Genomic DNA, 21,564 nt, shown 5'->3' with positions numbered 1-21,564 from the left:
CACCCCCTGCCCTGGGCAGGGCCACCTCCCCCCAGCCCAGGTTGCTCCAAGCCCCGTCCAACCTGGCCTTGAACACCTCCAGGGATGGGGCAGCCACAGCTTCTCGGGGCAACCTGCCCCAGGGGATCACCACCCGCACAGGAGAGAATTCCTTCCTCAGATCTCATCTCAATCTCCCCTCTTCCAGTTCGAAGCCGTTCCCCCTTGTCCTAGCCCTACCTGCCCTTGTAAAACTACTTATGATGGAGTTTCTTATGGTTTAATCCTGACTCGGGATGAAATCAGAAATACCGCTCCTGGGTCGGTCTGAGTCTCGGCTCCCTGCCTGGGAGACAGCCAGACCTGCCGCCTGCCCCTGCCCCGCTTCGGGGCGCCGCTTCGTCCCTGTCTGTAGACGCAAATGGTGACGGGGGTGAGGCAGGAGGAGAGGGGCTGGGGACACTGGCTCCCCATGGCTCGGCAGCCGGCGGCTGGCGGAGCGGGCACCGACCCTGCTTCCTCCCATCCTTACTTGATATCTTTGGAATTCGGATTTGTTCGCTGCTGCTGCCGTCGCCCCCATCGCTGAACGGCTTTATCTCTATGATGTAGTCCTCGTCGAAGGGCAGGGAGAGCTCCACGGAGGTTTTATTCGTTTCTATCACGGATGTGCTGCTCTGCCTGTTCCACCTGTACAAAACCTGCAGCGAAGGGGAGAGAGACAAGGAGGCAGAAACGGCAGAGATGTCCGTTGCCCTCAGGATGTCCAGATTTACTGCTGCTCTTGTCCTGCCTCTGATGCTCAGACACACGGTCTGGTCCCAGAGGCGCTATCTGGGTTTTGCTGGGGACCCACACCAGCACGGCGGTGACAGTGCCCGGGCGGGGAGGTGACACTGGGAGGAGGGTGATGCCAATGTGCAGCACCAAACACGGCACCTGTACCTGGTGAAGCCCCTCGGTGAAATCTTTAGCTTGATCAAGCTAAAATAAATCCCAAGGGTTATTTATAGAGGTCAGAAACTTCTTCAGGAAACTGAGTTGGGGTATTTGATGCAGCGCCACAAGCAGTTTCCCAGAATAAAATGGCTTTCTTCAATGACCTTCTAAGATCTGGGAATTCTACTAATTTAGATCATAAATTGTCACATAAAATATAAGATTTCCAGGAAAACAGAAGAAAAATGGGCAATGTTTTGCTGTGATTCAGGGAAGAAATCAGCCTGGCTGTGCTATCCTAACGGTACGTTAAAAGAGGGTTTTTTTAGAAGCTCACTGGATGGGAGTTTGCTTTTTCAGGGTGATGAGTCTCTCTCAGCCTCTTTCAATTGACTTCTTAATTTGCATTTCAAACCTAAAATATGTAGTGAAAAGTTGGTCCAAACTGCTGAGGTTCATCTGAGGTTTTGACTAAAAACCCAGAGGAATTACTTTTTTTTGATAATCCGATACAGAGCACCAAAGATACTTAAAAGTTAGTGCAGAAATTCCGGAGAGCTGGCACAGGCTCGCAAAGCTGCCGCCGCCGGCACTGCAGATTTTGAACGAAGTACAAAGCATGTCCAGGTTCTTCATCGTTTCAAGCTCTGGTGGAAAATGTTTGCACGACTCATCCCCCGAGGCAACGGCTGGCAATTGCACGCCGATGTCGTCTTTGGGCCAAATTAAACCCTTGTGTAAGGTGATAGACCTGAATTCTTCCCAAGGTTTCTCTCTAGTTAAATTATACCCTATTAAAACTGCTACTAATGAGGATTCTCTTTCTTCTCCTTTTGGCTTTGCTTTCTGAAGAAAATGGGAGCTATTAAAAAAGCATTTTATTTATCTGCAATTAAGGAGTCAACTCCAGCCTTTGGAAGGTTTCCACTACTGGCAGGAGAGCAGTCCTGCAGGTGGGAGCTTCAGAGGAGGTGGTGAGGAGCAGGGGAAGGTCCGTGGGCTGAGACCCGCACGGGTGCTGGCAGGGGCAAGGGCGAGCAGAACGTGCTCACTCTACATGGGTATGGCCTCTGTTTCTGGAGGAATGCTCCAGTTTTAACCTGGAAAACCATGCAAGTGTCATGAAAAACACCTCCTCTGGTCTTACTATAAACCCCAGCTTGACACTACAGTCACGGAAATGTTCCCTATAGCCCAGTACCAGACTCCAGCAAGAGCTGAAGCTTCAAGAGGACTCATGCTGGGCCAGGGGGTGGTGTGGGGGCGCTGCGGGACAGTGTTGTCCATCTGCCTGTGCTGACAAAACACTCACCTTGTAGCCTCTCACTTCCGACTCGTTGTCCAGCGCTTTCACTTGGTCCCAGTTCAGTATGATCTTGGAGTCGGATGAATTCCAGATAATGTTGCCGGGGGGCTGACTTGGTGCTACAGCAAAATATACACAGCGCTCTATTACTAAAGAGCCCCGTTCCCCAGTCGGATCCCTCCCAGTACCAACGTGGCTTCCACCACCAGAGCCGAGCGTGCCCAGAGCCCTATCGCTCTGGAAAGCTAATGAGCTGTTTTCACTGATCTGTGTCCTCAAGGTCACAGGAGGTGTGACACAACACAGTGCTCTAAATGAAAAAAGGATTCAGTCAGTTGCTCAACATGCCTCAGACCAGAAGAAAAAAGCCCTCTTGAACGATGAGATAAATATTTAATTTTCCTGCACAGCTGTGATTTCAGTTTTGCATGCTCTGCTTACTTAACACAGGGAAAAGCCTCCAAAAAAACCCACCACAAACCCAGCCCAGGCTGGTAAGTCTTCTCTGCACAAAAACCCGGCAAAGGAAAGTCTGACAGCTCCTTCAGACTCGAGAAAGCTTGAGAACGCGGGAGGGGATCGCTGGCAGGATCCCTCCTGGCCAAGAACCCCCCTGTCCTCCCAAACACTCACGTGGCTTTTTGGTTGTGACGTTGACGGTGGCACTGGAGGGGCCAGTGCCAGCCGTGTTGTACGCCCTGACTGCCAAGTGATACAGCGCGTTGCCTCTCAGGTTGGTGACTTTCGCCGACGTTTGATTGCCAACCGTTCGAATCCTTTTCGCGTTCTCTTCCTTTTCGTCGTGTCTCCAACACCGGACCTGAGAAGCAGAGCAGGTACGTGTTTACCTCCAGCGACAGACCGGCAGCGCCCGACCCTTTCCAGCGCTGACTGCCCAACGCAGAAGTGCCGCAGGGACAGATCCTGCGCCCTCTTACAACCCCTTCTCGTTCCTTGCTCGGAACCAGCCCGGCTGCAGCGCTCCCTCCCCGGGACCTCAGGCGCTGCGGGGCCGTGGAAGCACATTCCCACAGGTTCCCCCCAGCAAGCTCTGCTCTGCACGTTCAGCCACATCACGCACAGGAAGATGGATAATCCTTCCCCGTGCGAGAGAAATCCCCGTGTACTGGAGAGACGGGGAAGCAAACACGCCGCAGGAGCCCAGCCGCCCCCCGGCAGGCAGGAGCAGCCCCACAGTGACCGCCCATCATGCATCTCCTCAGCTCCTCCACGCTTAGCGCTGGAAGGATGCTGCGCTGCGTTCCCGTACCTCGTATCCCTGTATTCTTCCTTTGTGCTGGTTCTCCCGAGGGGGATCCCAAGAAACTTCGACGTCCGAAGCAGAAAGACTTCTGGCCAAAACAGTGGTGGGGGCCCTCGTTGGCTCTGGGTAGAGGAGTTACAAATACAATGAAGAGTTTTCAATTTTACGTTCAATCAGTCCCAAACCGATTTATTTTCCTCATTGCAGGAGAAAAGAGGCATGCCACCAAAACAAACTTCCACATCCTAAAACGACGGCCTGTCAGCCCGTGCCAGACAGCACCACTCCTCTGCCCAAGGAATAATAAGATGTCATCACAAAACTCAACCCAGGATACCATGTACTGTAATTAGGACAAGAGGGAACATTTTCTGATCAGTGGACATTAATTCATACCAAATCTCAGCGGAATTCTTTCCAGATTACATATTACTCTTCCATTAATATCAAAAGATTTCATTACGATTAATGTTATTTTAATGACTATCAAAAGAATTAATCACAGCTCGCCATTTATTATAAATCAGAGCGAGGATTAGGTATCAAAGGATATATCAAGGTGGTTACTAAACCCCTTCAGATCCAGTCAGCCCTCCCCACGTCCAGCGGTGGGGAGGAGGGAGAGGCGGTGGGGAAAGCTCCCGGCTCTACCTTCCTCTGCCGAGTAGACGACGGTCACGGGGCTGAAGGACCCTTCCCCCTTGTTGTTGTACACCCCCACTTTCACTTCGTAGGGGGAGAAGGGCGGCAAGGTCTCGTTGCGGAAGACGTATCTGGCGGCGTCCGGGGAGGCCACGACGGTCTGCATCCAGCTGACGGTGCCGAAGGGGCGGAAGGCCACCACGTACCCGAAGCCACCTCCGTTCTGCAGCTCCTCGGGCACGGTCTGCGGGCACACCGTGGGAGAAAGGGCACTTTCAGCAATGACACCTGTTTCTCTGTCTGCATGCTGGCTACTGCTCTCGGTCGGTCTAAAGCCACGGTCCTAAACGGAGCACTGGAGACGGGAGGTGGCCGTGGTCCTGCTTCACATCTAACCTGACTTCATCCCACCTGTGCTAGAGCCTTGCTGCTCCGCGAGCGCCCTGTACTCAGCGCGGAAAGCAGCATCTCCAGAATTCACTTCACCTAAGACTTAAATCATCTTCTCGGGCACCCACCTTCCTTCCCTGAGCAGACTGGGAGCCTCCGGTACCGATGTGAGTCACTGCAATGACTGAGGCTGAGGTTCGGTGGGGTGAACCCAGGACACAATTCCTGCTTTCCCAATACTCACACGGCTGCTCTCACAGCTTTGGTGTCGCATGTGAAGCCCTGAAGAAGATCTCCTGGCCCAGTGCCACACAGTGACCCAGTGCAGGTCAGCCAACTAGCCACATCCCACACGACGGGACCCATTAGGGACCGCGACGGCAGGGAGGGACTTGTCACAAACGTGATGGAGCAGAGCGGGTAAGTGTTAGGTAACAGCTGGAAAAAAGAACCTGTCACCTACAGGTCACTTCTGGACACACCGACACTTCCTAGTCTAAGGCCCTCAGCCCCCTAAAAGCTGCACCGAAACCCAAAGCTTCAATGTATTAACACAATCTGTAACTATGGGCCACTCTGCCACAGATGTCCACGGCGCTCAGGCACGCGCAGGGGTTACTTTTGGGGACTGCTTCTTCCTCTGTGTTGCCAGGCTCAAAAAAATGCACTGGACCATAAAGAAAAGGCCTCTGGACATATGAAAGAGTAAACTGCCTGTTCCATCAAAATACAAATTATATTTTGTGCAAATTATGACTCAAAGTCACGGCTGACGTTCTTGCCATGTGTGTTTTTGAAGCATATTGCAGTATCTTTAGGAGACACGGCGTAGCTAATTAGTCCAACAGAGGAGGAAATTTAGCACATTGAGCTGTGTGGTAAGGGCAAAAACCCATTTATAGTTTTTTAATAACCTTAAAAATATCTCTGGCGATTCATTCTGCCAGCTTGGTCAGAAATAGTGCTAAGTGGAAGTGTTAGCATATCGAGTGAAGTTCATTATTAGGAAAAATATGCCAGCTGCATCGCAACGTAACACGAAAATACGAGCAGACAAATGACTAAAGTTCTCCCCCCGACTCCTGTAAGGAATATTAAACATTTTTCATCTCTGTATCTCCTCTTGCTGGCTTTCATTAGCGGCAACAGGAGCCAGCATGCAACGCGTTAGTACTAACTCTCAATGACTTGCTGCCGTATAACCCAGCGCAGGGGTCAGAGCTGCACCTCCGGAGGCAGCCACAGCAAATCTCAGCCAGGTCAGGATGTCCCACGCCTGGCCTCCCAAACTCTCTCCTCTCCCTCAGCTGGTTCCTGCCCAGCCATGTTTTGCCGTACGCGTGCGGACATGCTGAGTCGGGAGAGCTCAGCTCGTGTCGACGCCGCGATGCGCAGCACACTCTCTCCCCGCGGTCCCCCCCCGAGTGCTTCTCTGCTGCCTTCCCTGTGCGGGGCCGGGCACGAGGAAGGGGTTTAGCTCCATTTTAATAGCTGGGCTATTTTTATCATGCTATCTGGGCTTTTTACTGCCAAATGTTTGAAATCTACAGTGGCTTCACTGGGGTCTGGGGTGAAAGGGCGCATTTAGATCAGGACCGTATTACTTTTCCTCTCACTTTGGACTCCACTCACCTCCCAAGTAATGACCAGCTCAGATTTGCTCCCTCCGCCACCACTGACGTTAGCTGGGGTCACTTCGGGAACTGCAAAAAAAAAAAAAATATTGAGAAGATGCACGTGGTGACTTTGAGATGAGAAAAGCGCATTGAGACGGAATAGACCTGCGCAGCAACAGGACTCTGCTGCCCTTCCCCTGCTGGGTACCAGAAACGCTATTAGGAAATGACTAATTTGCCATGGCAAATAGCACATTAAAAAGTATGTCAATAATAGTATATTAAAAGTACGTCAATTAACTTGTGTATTCAGCCACTAATTGCTTAGTTTAAACATTTATCTTCCATAAAAAAAAGGCTTTTATTTATTTTTGTATTTCATACTCTGTTCCATCACAGGCTAAAGCAGAACAGAGGAACCACCTACCAGGGCTTTCCCACAACCGAGGCGCATCTCCCCGCAGCCACCACGCTGCGCCTACGCCTTCCCACGACCCCTTTCTGCCAGATCAAAAGACGGGGACAGCATCAAGGAGCGTTAAAGCTTTCAAGGCTTGTTGCTTCTGCTGGAATCCCTCAACGCAGGCACTACTGAGCATCACCGGTAAGCTGTGCTGGCAGCAGCCTGAGGACACACTGTGGTTCCTGGAGGCAACGGTGCATCTGGGAGAGCGCTGCAGAAGACAGACCTTCAGGAAGCCCATGAAATGATCCACCCCATAGGGCAGCCCAGGGTGGTTTCTCCAAGGCTGACGGCCCACAGGGATGAGGTCCAAGTCACTGGGAGAACCACAGAAGCCCCCAGCATCGAGGGCCTGCCGACGCTCCAGCTGTGAAGCTCAAACTCCTGCTCTCGAGGTGCTGTGGCCTCTGCTCCAGAGTTTCACACCGATCACAGGAAACCAGAGGGACCGCTCTCGGAGTTCCTCTCCCTCAGCAAGGGATACTGGGCAGTATTTTCCAAAAAAAAACTTGCCCGAATTCATTATTTTGGAAAATCATTGCTTTCTGCAGGGAAAGGGCGTGAAGTCTTCCTATACACATCCAGGAGCCATGGAGGGAGCACGAGAGCCCATCAGGAGCTCCACAACTTCCCCTGCCTGTTCTGGGCACACAAAGAACGTGCCACAAGGGAGGCGAGCGATGGGCGCAGAAAGTGCTCCTCAGCTTCCTCCAGTGCCACACACCCATTAGCACTGACGAGCATTTATTCAACAAGATTGAACCCAGCTGCCCACCACTACTTACGAGCTTCTTCAGTTCTTCTCTTCTCTGAAGGTCTGCTGGGTTCTCCAATCCCAATCAGGTTGGCAGCCACTACTCGAAATTCATACTCGACCCACGGGTTCAGACCCACCACTGTCGCTGTGAACGTCCTGCCGTCGATGATCTCTGGAACTAGGAGACAGCTACAGGTCAGGAATGCAACGAAACCCACCAAAAGTATTAAAAGCTGCTGAGAAAAGGTCATAGATATCCCACACCCTTAGAAGTGAGGGATTAACGTAAATACAAAGTGAATAAGGATTGATAAACCTTTTCTCATTTTTCTAACATTTCGTTAACTGCAGAGAAGTAAAAGAAGTGGCATTAAAACATGATGCTTTTAGCACATAAACTCCTGCTATTAAAGAGTTTCTCCTAAATTGCCACTTTTTGAAAACAAAGTGTCAGGATAACAGGTTTAAAGAGATTTTATTTTTCTGTTTTTAAAACACAGTGTTCCCTCTATTTAATGGCGACTGGAACAAAATTAACCTCTGACGGAATGAGCAATTACATCATGGGATTTTTCCCTCTATCAGAAAAATAATTCTACTTAAAGATAGGCCAGATGACACGGTCTGTCCCTGAGGGATGTCTTTATAGACCACAATTACTGTTGTATATCTCCAGCGCGGCAACAAAAGATAGGAATTCATTCTGTTTTCCCTTAAACATTCATGAGAAAAATGGATGAGTAATAGCACTGACTGGACCCTAAATCTTCGGGTTGCCAAACTTGAAACTAGTTAATAAGACGAGTGCTCTGCAGCCGCTGAGATTACTTTTCACTTCAGGGCGCAGAGCTGCTCCGCTCAGCCCGTGGGTGGGTCCCGATGGAGGCGTCTTCCATCGGTGGAGCTCTTCAGGGACCAGGTGGTGGACCTACCTGTGCTCACCGCTTGCCATCCCACCGAGAAGGGGGTCCTTGCTTGTACGACGTACATTGTGATAGGGCTGTGGTTGTCTGCTCCTGGCCTCCAGGACAGCTGGGCGGTGGTGTCAGTGATTTCATCTATCGTCACAGCTTCTGGTGGACCTGGGGGACCTGTTGGAAGAATTACAGGAGAGGGGGTGCTTGGAGCTTTGCGGCGGCTCAAGGAAGGAGCGCTCTGGTCTTCTCCCCCTGCTCAGGACAGAGGTAACCGAGCCCCCGCAGAGGCGCTAAGCGCAGCCCCAGCTGTGGTTTAGCAGCTTTCGATGAGACTGGGAGGCGCTGGGGGGACAGACAAACCCACAGATCCCCAGCTTCACCCCCAGGTGCCTCCACGGGAGCAGCAGCGCCGTGGCATGCCTGGGCTACGTGACAGAGCACGGCACTCGCCGCAGTGCTGGGGTCAGCGCTGCCGTCCCACCTCTGCTGCTGCACCGCTGGCCTACGCACCGGAACGAGTTTGGGCTGCAGCTGGGATGCACCCAGCGACTGGTGAAGAACGAAGAACCTGCCTGTAATTAGCACTGTGCGGCATGTGGACCAGTATTGTCTGCTTCATTGCCGGGTTCCTTCGAACCAGTAAAGCACTGTAGGACATACCAGTCAGAGAGAGGACATCTCTCCTGTATCATGTGGCCATTACCGCCCGTAGCGGTACCTGAGGTGAAGTCTCTCTCCAAAAGCACCATCTCAAGCAAACTCTCTTGCAATTCACTCTCCGGACTAAAATTATTCTCATCTGACATTCAGAGGGCTAGACACATTTAAATATCTAAAATACCCTGAAACCTTCCAATATCCTGTCTTTAAAATGAAAGTTTTAGCAGGTCTAGACAGATTTAATTTCTCAGAAATTAAAACATTAAATTGTTTTGCTGGGGGGAGCAGCCACGCAACGCGGCCTCACGGAGCAGTCAGCTCCTTCGGTCCCCCACCGCGAGTCACACCAGAGAAATGAAATTTCCTTGGATCTGTCACAAATTGCTCCTACTGCTCAGCAGAGGCTGCAACAACCTGTCTTCACTTCAGGTCTTGGAATAACCGTGGTTATTCCCAACATTTCAGAATATACGTCTTTGCAGGTTGCAGGCTACAGTAAGGCAAGAAAGGGGAAAATTATCGGTTAATGATTTACCAAATATTTTTGGGCTGCCGACAGACACGTGCTTGTGTTCTGATGGCGTGAAAAAATCCCGTCCTGAACAAGTGGACTGATCTGTGCGTACTTCTTTACACTCTTGTTTGATATTCCCTGACACAAGGAATTGACTTTTACTCCAGTATCTAATCTCTTAGTATTTTGACATAACTCAATATTTAAAAAAACTTCTAAAAATTATTCTGAAGGCTGTATTTCTGCACCAGCTATTCACCTCCCCCTCCAGTCTCACAGCCCAGGGATACTTCCCAATTTTTATGCGGTCGGTGAGAGGGTACAGCACAACTCTCAGTGCAGCTGTGGGACCACTGCCCCGGACAGAGACATCCCCGTTGATGTTTTTAGGGAGCGATAAGATCAGTATTTTTGCCATCATCAAGGCTCATTTTCTTGTGAGAATGTCATGTTCCTCCTGTTTGTTTACAGAGCCAGCACTGAGGAAGTTACCTAACCGGGGCGCCCATCAGCAGGCTGTTTTGAAATGTTTGTGCAAAACCAAAAAAAAAATAAAAGTAATCTGAAATCGTGCTACAGGAAAAACCCGAGAGTAACGGGGAGCAGCTGCCCGGGGAGGAGAGCAGTGGCTTCGCTGCCTCTAGCGGCCCAGCGCTTCACGCAGCACGTGGATAAGAACTGCGGCACCCACACTCCTACGGGGGAAACGTGGTGAAAAGCATAACAATATTATGAGGACGACGAACGCCCGGCTACGGACACGGGCACACTTCTCAGTGCAAGTTCAGGGCCTAATCTCGCACACTTTACGCTGATGCAGCTTTGATAAAGAGGGAATTTCTGACTTCTTTTTCATGCTCTCCTCCTTTCACTGAGTCGCCTGAGAACGGACATTACCTGGAGAACATGGAAACTACGGTTTTCCTGGGGTCTACGCGAACTGAGGGTGACAGGCACAGAGCAGCACCAGAGTTTGCATTCCTAACACGCAGGAAAACATAGATCATATTTATTTTAAGGGTCCAGACTCAGGTTAACTAATTAAAGTCGCACTTACAGATCACCTGCGTATGGTAACGAATAGATCTTAAAATATCTGTGAAGTTACTAAATCGTATTTATTCTAGAAAAGGAACAGTACTGCTGGGCAGAAATGCTGCTCAGTTCCTCAAGTAAATGAGCTCAGTTGCTGCAAGTTTTGCATTCAGGACACGAACGTGTACTAGTGTGTTTGTCTGTCTTGTGTGTCTGTTGTAGGAGGATGTATATATAAAAGAATCTTTGTATGAGCTGTTTGAAAATGCACTGTGAAACCCAGCGTGTACTTAGAGCTTATTTCTTAGATTAATTACAAGATGTTGGGATCCCAGTGAATGTCTCTGAGCCCAGGAATTGTTGTACCAGCGGCAGAAAATAGGAAGGAAAAAAAAAAAAATTTTACAACAACAACAACAGTAACAAAATTCAAATACCTCTTACAATCAGGTCTGCAGCAGCCGATAGCTTGTCCACACTTGTTTGCACCATGCAGACGTATTTCCCAGCATGCTTCAGCTGGATGCTTCTGATCATCAAATCACCAGCTGAATCCTGCTGATAAAGTAGGGAAAAGTGGTTACAATTACTTTTTAATGAGCGCTAAACATCATTATCACATGAAGGACACTGTGACTAATGGATTTACTTTACACTGGCTGATGAAAACATTAGTAATGCAAGCCGTGCCCTATTAAAATTATGAGCCTGCCTTGAAGATAAGAGCGGGAGTGTTTCTAAAATGACGGCTCCTACAAGGGGCAGGGGAGCCCAGTTTGGGTCCATTAAGCAGTTTCCCCATTAAAACATCGTCACAAAGCTTATGTAGGGCAGGTTCGCTCCCATTCCTCCTTTCTCTCTCTGGATATCCGATTTACAGCCTCTCTGGTATTCAGATGCCCAAGTTGTGGCCACATCTACTTCGTAAGCGAAAAGCAGCCCAAATTATGAGACATCTGCAATAGTTTCACGGCTTTGTATTACGGCCAGCATTTTGATTGCCCGGCGTTTTTTGTGCTAAAGATCATGAGAGCAGCACTCTCCGAGGAAATCTTGCATCACCTAACAGCGGTAATTTGTTTTCCAAACGCCAAGTGCATGTCTGATTAACTGTTGAATAGAACTAATTAGGTTTCTGTATGTATAGGAAGCTGAAAACTCTCTCTAAATTCTTCTCCAGACACAAAGCATTCGTCACATTAAAAATCTCAGGGTAACCTTGCAATTGTGGCTTTCTGACTGAGGAATATTAATAAAGTTTGTAATTTTAGCTTTGCAGGCCAATCGGGCACCGGCACCGGGCAGAGCCGTCGCTGCCGATGTGTGCCCTAGGCATCAATCTTCAAGCGCATCTTCTCATGATTTTTTTTTAGGGATAACAGCAAGGCTTGTAAATTGTATTTCCTTTTCCTTTCAGCATTAAATTTCACCCCTGACAAATGTAAACACGGACTGCCAGTCTGCCTGAAGTGCAGCGGAGCCCGTGGCTCCGCAAAACTTCCCGTAGAGCAGCATGCAAAACACTTCCCAGTTTTCTGCCTCTGCTGAATATTTGTTACATTTCTTTCCTTCTTTTTCTTGCTACCTTCATCCAATAAAAATGGACAGAAATTCATCAGGAAGGACAAGAAAACATTTTTAAACTGCAACTAAGTTAGAAATTAAACTCTCCAAGTCCTGCCTAACATGCAACAGGCTAAATTAGATGATACCTGAACTGTAAAGGAAAACGTTATGGTTACAAAGGAAAGCAAACTTTTTACCCATCTTCCAGACACAGCCGATGAAATGGCTGCTGGTTTTTCAGCAAAAAATATTTGGGGTCAGAAGAATGGCATGAGAAGCTCGGGCAGCTCTGACAGATGTGCCACCTCCTCGTGTGGACCCCTTTTCCAACAGATGGTGCCCTGAGGTACCTCCTACAGCACTGACCTTCTCTGAATCCCAAAATTCATGCCACAACATCTTCAGGAAATCTAAAACTGCTAGAAAAGCTGAAACAAGCTGAAACCCTTTACACCTGAGGTAAAAGCAGAGAAAATCAAGCAGGGAAGGGCCGTCATGGGCAGCCTTACCTTGCTGCTGGCTCTCCGCTCCTAAACCTTCCTGGAGAGGCAGAAAATGGCAAATGACCCAAGCAGACTTTCTTCTCTCCTACAGGAGTAATTCCTACCTTCACTACCCTTTCTTCCCTGTACCTGCCACTGGATCATGGTCTTGAACAACAGTGGTGGCCAGGGCTGGATTTAATGGGCAGTCTGACCATCATTTCACGCCTGATTTCTCCTATCGGATTTCCATGAACATGACCTTTTAAACCTTCAAATAAACAATTCTCTGGACGTTGCAAAAGTTTGCATTGTCAGTAGGTACTGACTGGATTTCATAGAATCACAGAATGGTTTGGGTTGGAAGGGACCTTAGAGATCATCTCGTTCCACCCCCTGCCCTGGGCAGGGCCACCTCCCACCAGCCCAGGTTGCTCCAAGCCCCGTCCAACCATGTTTCCTGTAACCAACCAACCAACCAACCCACCCACCCCAAGACACCAACGTGACATTGCCAGGAAACACGCACAGGTAACACTGAAAGGGAACGTCATCTGTGATGGTCGGTGATGTTGATAATGCTATGCAGGTTATTTTGTGTAAAAGAAGAATATTTATTTGAAGCATGCGGTCACAAGATGAGGACAGAGATGGAGACAGATAAACACGCCAATAAACACTGCCTGAACAAATTTGAGGATATGCTGTGATTTCCTGCTATTTTCCATATAAATACAAAGTTCTACAGTTGTTATATTTTACATTTCTTTTACTGTTACAGCCAGAGAAAAGCTATTATGGACTTCTTCCTTGAATGAGAAAGCAGTTTTTTCCATGGGAAAACATATTATAGGTCTTCTGACAAACATCCCACTGCAATGTGAACACATCGTTCACGCGAGCAGATTTAAGTCATGTAATTAAGGACTTGTAACAATTCTACACCAACTATAACGAAGTACTATACTGGCAATGTTCATCATCTCAGTCTGTAAGACACAAGACAAGATCTTCTACTATTTATTAACTTAGTCAAGTCCATTCCTTCTGTTAGTAGCCCTTTTCTATGTTACCTACTTTTATTACTGTGAGGAGATTACTTTAGTATTAATACTTACCCCTCCAACTCTTTCAAAGTGATCCCCATCTTTTTCAAAGTCTATCAGGTGTCCATTAAACGACCAGGTGAACATGATATCTAGTGAGTGATCGTGAGATACCTGACAAGGCAAGACAATGCTTTCTCCAACAGTGACATCCATGCTGAAAGGTGACACCATAACCCGGGTTGGATCTACAAACAAAGGACAAAAAAGGGGAAAAAAAAGCATCAATCATGTTATCCTCAGAAATGGAGAGAGACGTAGAGTTGAGAAAGATCCTAAGCAGTCTACCACAACTGCAGCATTGCCACCAGAACTTGAAAAATTTGCAGTGATCCCTTAGAAAGGTCCTTAACGCAACAAGTGAACTATGACAGCTTTGATTTTATCCTCCAATTCCTTTCTCTTTCTGTTGGATTGAAACACCATTAATAAATCCTCCAGAATCCTCTTCTAGCCACACATCCCGACGAACAAGGAGAAAAGGCTGGAAAAGAGCGCAGCAGATCTGAAAGGCTCGGTGAACGTTTCTGAAAAAGCTTGGAGATCAGAGATTATTTTATTTGAATCTTCTTACTTCAAAAATTTGTTTCACAGTCATGCACTGCTCACCATGGTTATAAATAAACCCTATTTTGCTATTCCTAAATTAAATGCTGCTTTAAGAAAACACTCTCAATGTAAAATCTCCGAAACTGGAATGAAGAGAGGTATATTAAGAACATGAGTGATATCTGCTTGGACCTGGAAAGTGAAAGACTTGACAAACGTTATTGTTGTATGTCATGTTTATTGACAACTCGGTGCTTGTTAAGAATATTGGCCACGTTCTCTGCCTAAAGGATGGGTTTACGTTTTAAATCCAGGTAGTTTTCTTTGTGTGAGGAGGGCCCACGCACAGAACAACGATACGTGATGAGGGATACCAACCAAACCTCTCACACCGTGGAAACCAAAACTCTGCCCCAGTAAGCCAAGCCCTGCAGCACCGTCAGACAGAGGGGTTTGGGGGCAGGACGCAGCTCTGGGTGTAGTAACTCCTCTGCCTGACGTGCAGCTGGTTTGGGTCAGTGAGCAGCTCAGACTGACTCACCTTTTAGGACCTCTGCGGTCTTACACGAGATGTCACTGACCTGCTGAGCAAGAACTGAATGAGTATTTTGAGGAAGTGAAGCAGAAGAAAGGTGAGAAAGGGCATCGTCCTACACACGACATTTCCAAAGGAAAGCCCCCGAACCAGCGGGTGTCTGTGGTGCAGCGAGTTCTGTCTGTTAAATATCACCAGCGGCACGTACCAGCTCCACACTGGGCTTCAGGACTAAGCCCTTATTCACAGCTGAAGTTCACACTGGTTTAATTGTCTATTTTTCACTTTAGTCGTGCAGTACAAGCAAAATGGTGGCACAGAAAGATGAGCCATGACACATTATGCAGACTTCAGCTCCTCGAGTGTGCCCGTGAATTCCCTCTGCCTCTAAAGTTAACATTTGTCTTTCATTTCTGTGACAAAAATGCAGTAATTTTTTTCTACAGGGCCTCAGAGGAAATGAAAAGGAGAAAAAATATTGCTTAACAATGAGACCAAAAGTCTGAAAATCATATACAGATAGATATTTTTGCTTATTCCAAAAGTCTATTCTGCACGGCTGTCATGGTAAAATACTACGAGCATTATTCATTCTGTGGTATATGAAACCAAAATCTTAACTACTTCTTCCAGGGGCTATGGGCCGACTGCTTAATTCTCTGCTAAAATAATAAGGATACAGCAACACAGTACTGGGCAGAACTACTCACCGCAATTCTGGGGATGTGAAGCTGTTCCTGGGTTTTCAATGACCTTAGCAAAAGCGTAGAGGAGGTGGTGAAAACGATTTCATCGCTGACTATATAGCTTTCAGATCAAGTCTGCAGGGACCTGGCTGTACTGCTTCGGACATACTCAATTCATCTATATTTTGGTTTCAGTTCTAACAAAACAGAGCGACTCTTAGCAGAACCACAGTAGATATTATGAGCTTTAACTAATTAATACCAGTAAAGCATTTTAGATTTTTCAGGTATAAGTGGTATAAGCATTATAATTGCACGCTGCTAAGTGTTTAATTATTGCTTAGACTTATGACTTTGCTTTTGTATAAGTGATGTATGAGGATTTTACAGTCACTTGGGATTACGACTACTGGAACTCAAGAAGACCTGGAGCATCCCAGGCTCGGGCTGCTACAGAAACACCCGCGCCTGCAGTGGGGCTCAGGCACAGCGTCGCTTACTGGAATTCCTTTCTGCATCAGAAGGGCATCCTCGGCCCTGCTCAAAGCCTGTATGAAATATTGATGAAGGACTCGACTCTGAGATGAAATGGGTGCCTCCCACAAAGCCCTGAGCTCTCCTCCGTGAGTCCCGCAATGATCCCTGTAAGCTGTGGTCCTTAACAAGCGCCAGCACCGAGGGTTTGCTGTAGCTAACCCTCGCCTCCGTGGCATTTTCTGCAGGAGGCGAGGAGTCCGCACCACAAATCTGATTCTTCCTGCTGCAACGCATGCAGTTTATAAACATATAAAGAACAAACCACGGGTGTTTGCTGAAGCCCTGCTTTGCAGAGCAGCTTAGCACAGCTCCTGTGGGCATGGTAGGAACTGCAAGTGCCCGGTGCCTCCGAAAATCCAGCTCTCAATCCATCCACGCCAAGAAGCGTTGCAATCTAATAGCTGAATGCACGGGGTGATAGGAACGGCCGAGCCAGCTCGGTGACAAACGATGCGCGGGGAGGGCTCTGACCCAAGCCGTGCTCAGCGCAAGCACGAGCCCCCGCGCCGCACGTTACAAATCACCCCAAGGAGAATGCTTACCCATCGCTTCTCAAGGACTGGGAAAGCTGGAAGACAAAAACATCCCCCCTCCGCCCCCCTTCCACCTTTAATAACCCCAGCAGAGCAGCAAATGGAAAATGTTATTCAGGAGGTAATTGAGGGCAGCCGAGTGTAGGCACACCTTGGCGATACGCAGCCAAGTGGTAATCAGAATTATTAGATTTGCATTTTCAAAACCTGTAACATCAGGCACTTTTTAAATTATGGCGAGTGCTTTAATGATACCAAAATCGCATTGGTTAGCTTCCAAGTCAAAAATTAAAAAAAACAGTGATTGTTTTTTTTCTGAGCTAGCTACTCATTTATTCATTGTCCACTTGTAAGGGAAGAGAGACCATCCAGGCAGAGAGGTACTATGGGAGAGCTGATCTTAATGCTCTGTTACTGACCTGTCCCCCCCAAAGTGCAGGTTATTTTCCTGAGATGTCTTTGCTTCGTAAGGGCACTATTCCCAAGGACAGCTAATTAAAAAAAAAAAAAAAAAAAAAGTTATTTTGGTGATATTTTGAGATGATATTCACCCTTGGAGCACCCTGGTGCATTTTGAGATAGTTTTAACAATAAAGTTGAAAGATTCAGTTGCAGATAAGGGGTACGAATTCCTGCGAGTAGCATCACCCCTCAGAGCTGGCTGCAGGTTTCCGAGCGCTCCCCAGAGGGAAGCAGTGCTCGGCACTTCCCAGCTCTCCTGCAGAGAGTCTATTGACAAAAAGCAAGCAAAATTGTTCCAGGTCGCTTCTGCGAAAGTTCTTCTGGTGTTACTGCGAAGTTTTTTAGAGGAGAAATAAGTGAATAGTGCATGTCAGTGGGAATGCTCTCAAGGGATGAAACGCCTTCTGTCATTAGGAGGGAAAATTATCTGGTTTTCAGTCTCAAATAGAATCATAGAATCATAGAATAGTTTAGGTTGGAAGGTTCCACCCCCCTCCCACCAGCCCAGGTTGCTCCAAGCCCCGTCCAACCTGGCCTTGAACACCTCCAGGGATGGGGCAGCCACAGCTTCTTGGGGCAACCTGCACCAGGGGATCACCACCCTCACAGGAGAGAATTCCTTCCTAAGACCTCATCTAAGTCTCCTCACTTTCAGTTGTAAAGCCATTCCCCCTCACCCCACGGCTCCCCTCCCTGATCTGGAGTCCCTCCCCAGCTCTCCTGGAGCCCCTTTAGGCACTGGAAGGGGCTCTGAGGTCTCCCATTTTTCTCCTTCTCTTCTCCAGGCTGAACCCCCCCAACTCTCCCAGCCTGTCCTCCCAGCAGAGGGGCTCCAGCCCTCCCAGCATCTCTGGGGCCCTCCTCGAAACAAGGGAAAAACATAACTACACCGTACATGCAAACATATTCAGCAGGTGTCCTGTAGGTATTGCAAAGGCAGTGACAGGAGACATGAGTGAGGGTACACTGGCTGATGCTGGGATCGACCCTCTGCAGACTGGTAGGTGACTGTCTGTAGGTGTCACTGAAGGCTCAGAGAAGCAGGAAAGCTCTCACAGCCTTCCTTCCATGCCGGCACTGACAGGAACACTCTCTGTGTGACAGAAATGGCCCTTTTTTGTTCTACATGTAGTTTTCCTTGCATGTCAGCCAGGCCGGCAGCTCACGCAGCGGCTCAGCTTGCAGCTCCGCGTGGGAGCCGAGAAGGTTTGAGCAGCACAGAAGGTCCCGGGGATGGTCCATAGCTGGAGCAGACCCACACTGCCGCATGGGACAGCCCTGGACATCACTGCCATGGGCCCCAGCCCCACCAGCGGGGTGCGCTGAGGCTACCTGAGCTTTTCTCACCTGTTTTTGTCCTGCGTGACATCCTGTAGTTTTATTGCTGCACTGTATTGCAGAGAATTGGGTGTATTTCTGACTGATAACGTATTTGGTTTATATTACAAGAGACTTTTCACAAAGTTTTCTTGCAAGCTTTTAGCTTGTTAGAAGGAACCGGAGCTGAGCAGCACTTCCCCTCTGTCGGAAGGCTGTAACTGCTTCGCTGTGGTCCCTCGTCCCCCGCTAAAGGGAACCCGTCATTAGCTGTTGGTGCCGCCTGCCATTTGCATCTCATTTCGGGAAACTGAAGCATTTCTGAGCTGCAAACCAGCAGGCTGCAGACATCATGAGGTCCGTCTGAGGGTAACAATTACCCAATCTGAAAAGAAACCTTCCCACCCTGATTTTCTATTGATTGGGTGTCCATTAGGCGGGATTACTTGTTTAGGATAAACAGCTTCGCATCGCCGCGTTTGCTTGTTGTAGCTCACGCAGCGCTGTGTTGTGTCATATTGATCTGGAGGACATGACACAGTGGGACACAATCCCACTGGCACGACATAAGTGACATAAAATGAATCGGGGACTGACACTCAGAGATAATGGGTTTTTTTTAAAAAAATAAATAAACAGGTCAGTCCGGAGCACATGACTATCTTTTGAATGCCAAAAGAGGACCAGGGCAAAGCAAGAAGTGATGTCCCATGTACGGTGCCCATCAGCAAGATTTCAACTGACCAAAGGGGTTTTTTTCCACCCAGGGAGGGGCAGACCTGTCTGCGTTAGACAGTTACTTGGTGTCCCATTTCCAAACGTGCTGCCCTCCAATTTGGCTCAGCTGTGGAGGCTCTTCGCTCCTCCGCTCCGCAGGGAAGGGATTCGGCGATGCTAATAACCGCACTGCCTTTCATCTAAGGATAGCAAAGTGCTTAGTAAACAACGAGATATACTTTGCCAGCCCTGGCTGCAGAAGGAATATAGAGTTTTTTACTATAAGAAAAGATTGAACTGTAACATGCTCAGGAGATGCAGCTCCTGTTGTTGGCCTCGAATCAGTGGAGTTGAGCATCTCAGAGACGATTCAAGAAAGATATAATGTCAGCATTTCTAATGCTGGTTTCTGAAACCTGCGCGCCTAAAACCTAAATGCTTATTTAGACATCTACCCTGGCACAGAGAAAGTCAAAGGAGAATGAAGAGAAAGGAATATTCAGGTTTTGATATATTTATCCATGGTAAAAAAATGAAGAAATCAGAATTTCCCCCTCAAAACTTAACAGTGCCTTCAGGTTGTTACACATACAAGGGAAGTTTTCTAAGATTTAGCAAAGGCTTATCCCTTCCGTTCTTCTTCCAGCCTTGCCTGTTTCACTTCATTCAAGACTTGTTTGCACTTCCGTGCTGCCAGGTTTGGTAAATGGAAGCTAAGGGAAATTTTGTAAAAGATCCTCCATTGAAGGTCTGCAGCATATGTCCCTCTCCCGCTTCCTCTTTTGCCTAAATAGGCAAATTATCTTGTAAATATTCATAGCGTTGGAGGGGAAAGTGCGTGCAAATGGACACAAATCAGCTAGTGAGAACTGCAACAGCTGCTTACCGACAGAAGAAACACGGTCTGGTTCTTTAAATGGGAAAAAAAAAAAAGCTGTGTTTGTTTTTGCTGAGGGATATGTACATTTTCTCCAAGTACATAAGAAATATTAGTATCCCGCGTATTATACTCTGAGGGCACGTCTGAGTTAAATAGCAGTGAGCAGCTCAGAGGCGTAATGGCCAGAGCGGCTGCGGCAGAAGGCAGAGAGGAGGACATTTATTCCAGGCTGGACAAGAGGAGACCATCTCGACCAAAGCCATTTCAATATGCGCTGCTCTGACTCTCTGCATCATGTACCGTGATAGGAGCATGCCAGGGCATCTGGTGGCTGTTTAATGAAAGCCAGTGTGGATGACAAGGTAATTTCAGGTTCAAGCATGAATGCTCAAGTGCAAGAGTTTATGTTCAATTACCAGATGCTTCAAACAAGCAGCTAAGACAAAGGCAGGCGATGCCAAACACACACGGCTGCATCCAACGCGACAGAAAACGGACAGAGCGCTGCTTTTCCTCGGGCTGAATTTCCATTCACGTTGCTGATATTCCTTGCTGGGACCTAGGCAGATAAGCAGGAGTTTCGAGTTTGATTAACCATGTAATTACCTAATTCTCTTAAACAGCCGGTAGTGTCACAAGGTTAAAGATCTGCCTACATTTTTTGCTTATCTGCATAAGCCATTTCATGTACAAGATTTTAAAATAGGTTTTTCTTGTAGATAAACTATAACTTCAGCACTTGGCACTCGCTTTTTCTCTTTTCAGGAGACCAGCATGTTTACTGTTCTCATTTCGGATTTTATCAGAGGGAGTTAATAAATGCATTGCAGATCAATGTCCTCTATCTGCAATGACATTTTACATTATTGTATTGATTTCAAGGCAAATCATGTCTGGAGATAATAAAAATCAATCTTGGAGGGAGAATCATCCGTTTTCTATGAGCAACCAAAGAATCAAAGTCCAATCCATAAATACTCAAATGGGCACTAATGTTTCTTTCTCTTCTAGTTGTGAATGAAACATTTACCCAAGACCGTCAAGTCAAAAGCATTTGAGACTCGACCACCTAAACTTCTGGGAGCTCTTAGTGCTCTGGGCACCATCCGACACCACGAGAAACAGTGAAGAGAGGAAAATATGACTCTGAACTAAAGAGATTAATAAGCAGCGAACGACTAAACACGTAGTATGAATTAGCATCACAAACTACAGCTATCTTAATAGATTGAGTACTTTATGGGCATGGCCAAAATTAAGATTAAAAAGAAATGAGGAAAGTCTAAGCATTTACAGTATTTGGCCTTTCCAATATCACAGACGTGAGCTGTGATGAGTCACACATATGCTTTCAGGAGCAGGCACATGGTTCTTATGCCGATATAACTCTTCTTTTCCATATAATCAGCTATTATACATGTGCTCTCACAAGACAAGGAACTGATTTATAAGGCACATTTCTTAGCAGAAAATTTTGCAGTACTTACAGTATCCTCTGGTGTGTACTATGGTAGTTCAGCCTAATAAAATGTAATCTTATTAAAAGTGAAAGGGACACTATTAGTTTAGCAACGGGAATTTAGGCCTGGGACTAAAGTGACTTCTCTGATTTTAGAAATATATGTAGTTAGCGGTCTAGATCTTTCTGTGCAATCAGGCAGCACCGATCTTTGGCAACGAAGGCAGTGACACACTGCCACGTATTTAATGGG

At 47.5% G+C, this 21,564-nt stretch overlaps 1 protein-coding gene across 2 annotated transcripts in view; it reads right to left on the bottom strand.

Moving 5' to 3' along the window:
- Positions 1-21,564, bottom strand: part of CNTN4 (contactin 4) — a 136,155-nt gene that overhangs the window by 1,266 nt on the left and 113,325 nt on the right. For both annotated transcript variants that reach the window (XM_009882853.1, XM_009882852.1), the window contains 10 exons: positions 13,649-13,824; positions 10,920-11,037; positions 8,289-8,447; positions 7,385-7,534; positions 6,153-6,223; positions 4,140-4,374; positions 3,495-3,610; positions 2,858-3,044; positions 2,231-2,343; positions 512-680 (listed from right to left, as the gene is read on the bottom strand). In XM_009882853.1, the coding sequence (XP_009881155.1) occupies positions 512-680; positions 2,231-2,343; positions 2,858-3,044; positions 3,495-3,610; positions 4,140-4,374; positions 6,153-6,223; positions 7,385-7,534; positions 8,289-8,447; positions 10,920-11,037; positions 13,649-13,824 (1,494 nt within the window). The remainder of the gene's footprint in view (positions 1-511; positions 681-2,230; positions 2,344-2,857; positions 3,045-3,494; positions 3,611-4,139; positions 4,375-6,152; positions 6,224-7,384; positions 7,535-8,288; positions 8,448-10,919; positions 11,038-13,648; positions 13,825-21,564) is intronic.

Source organism: Charadrius vociferus, unplaced genomic scaffold (genome assembly GCF_000708025.1).
Source record: "Charadrius vociferus isolate BGI_N301 unplaced genomic scaffold, ASM70802v2 scaffold433, whole genome shotgun sequence".
NCBI lineage: Eukaryota > Metazoa > Chordata > Aves > Charadriiformes > Charadriidae > Charadrius > Charadrius vociferus.
The sequence above is the reverse complement of the archived record's forward strand: the minus strand, read 5'-3'. Positions and strand labels throughout refer to the sequence as shown.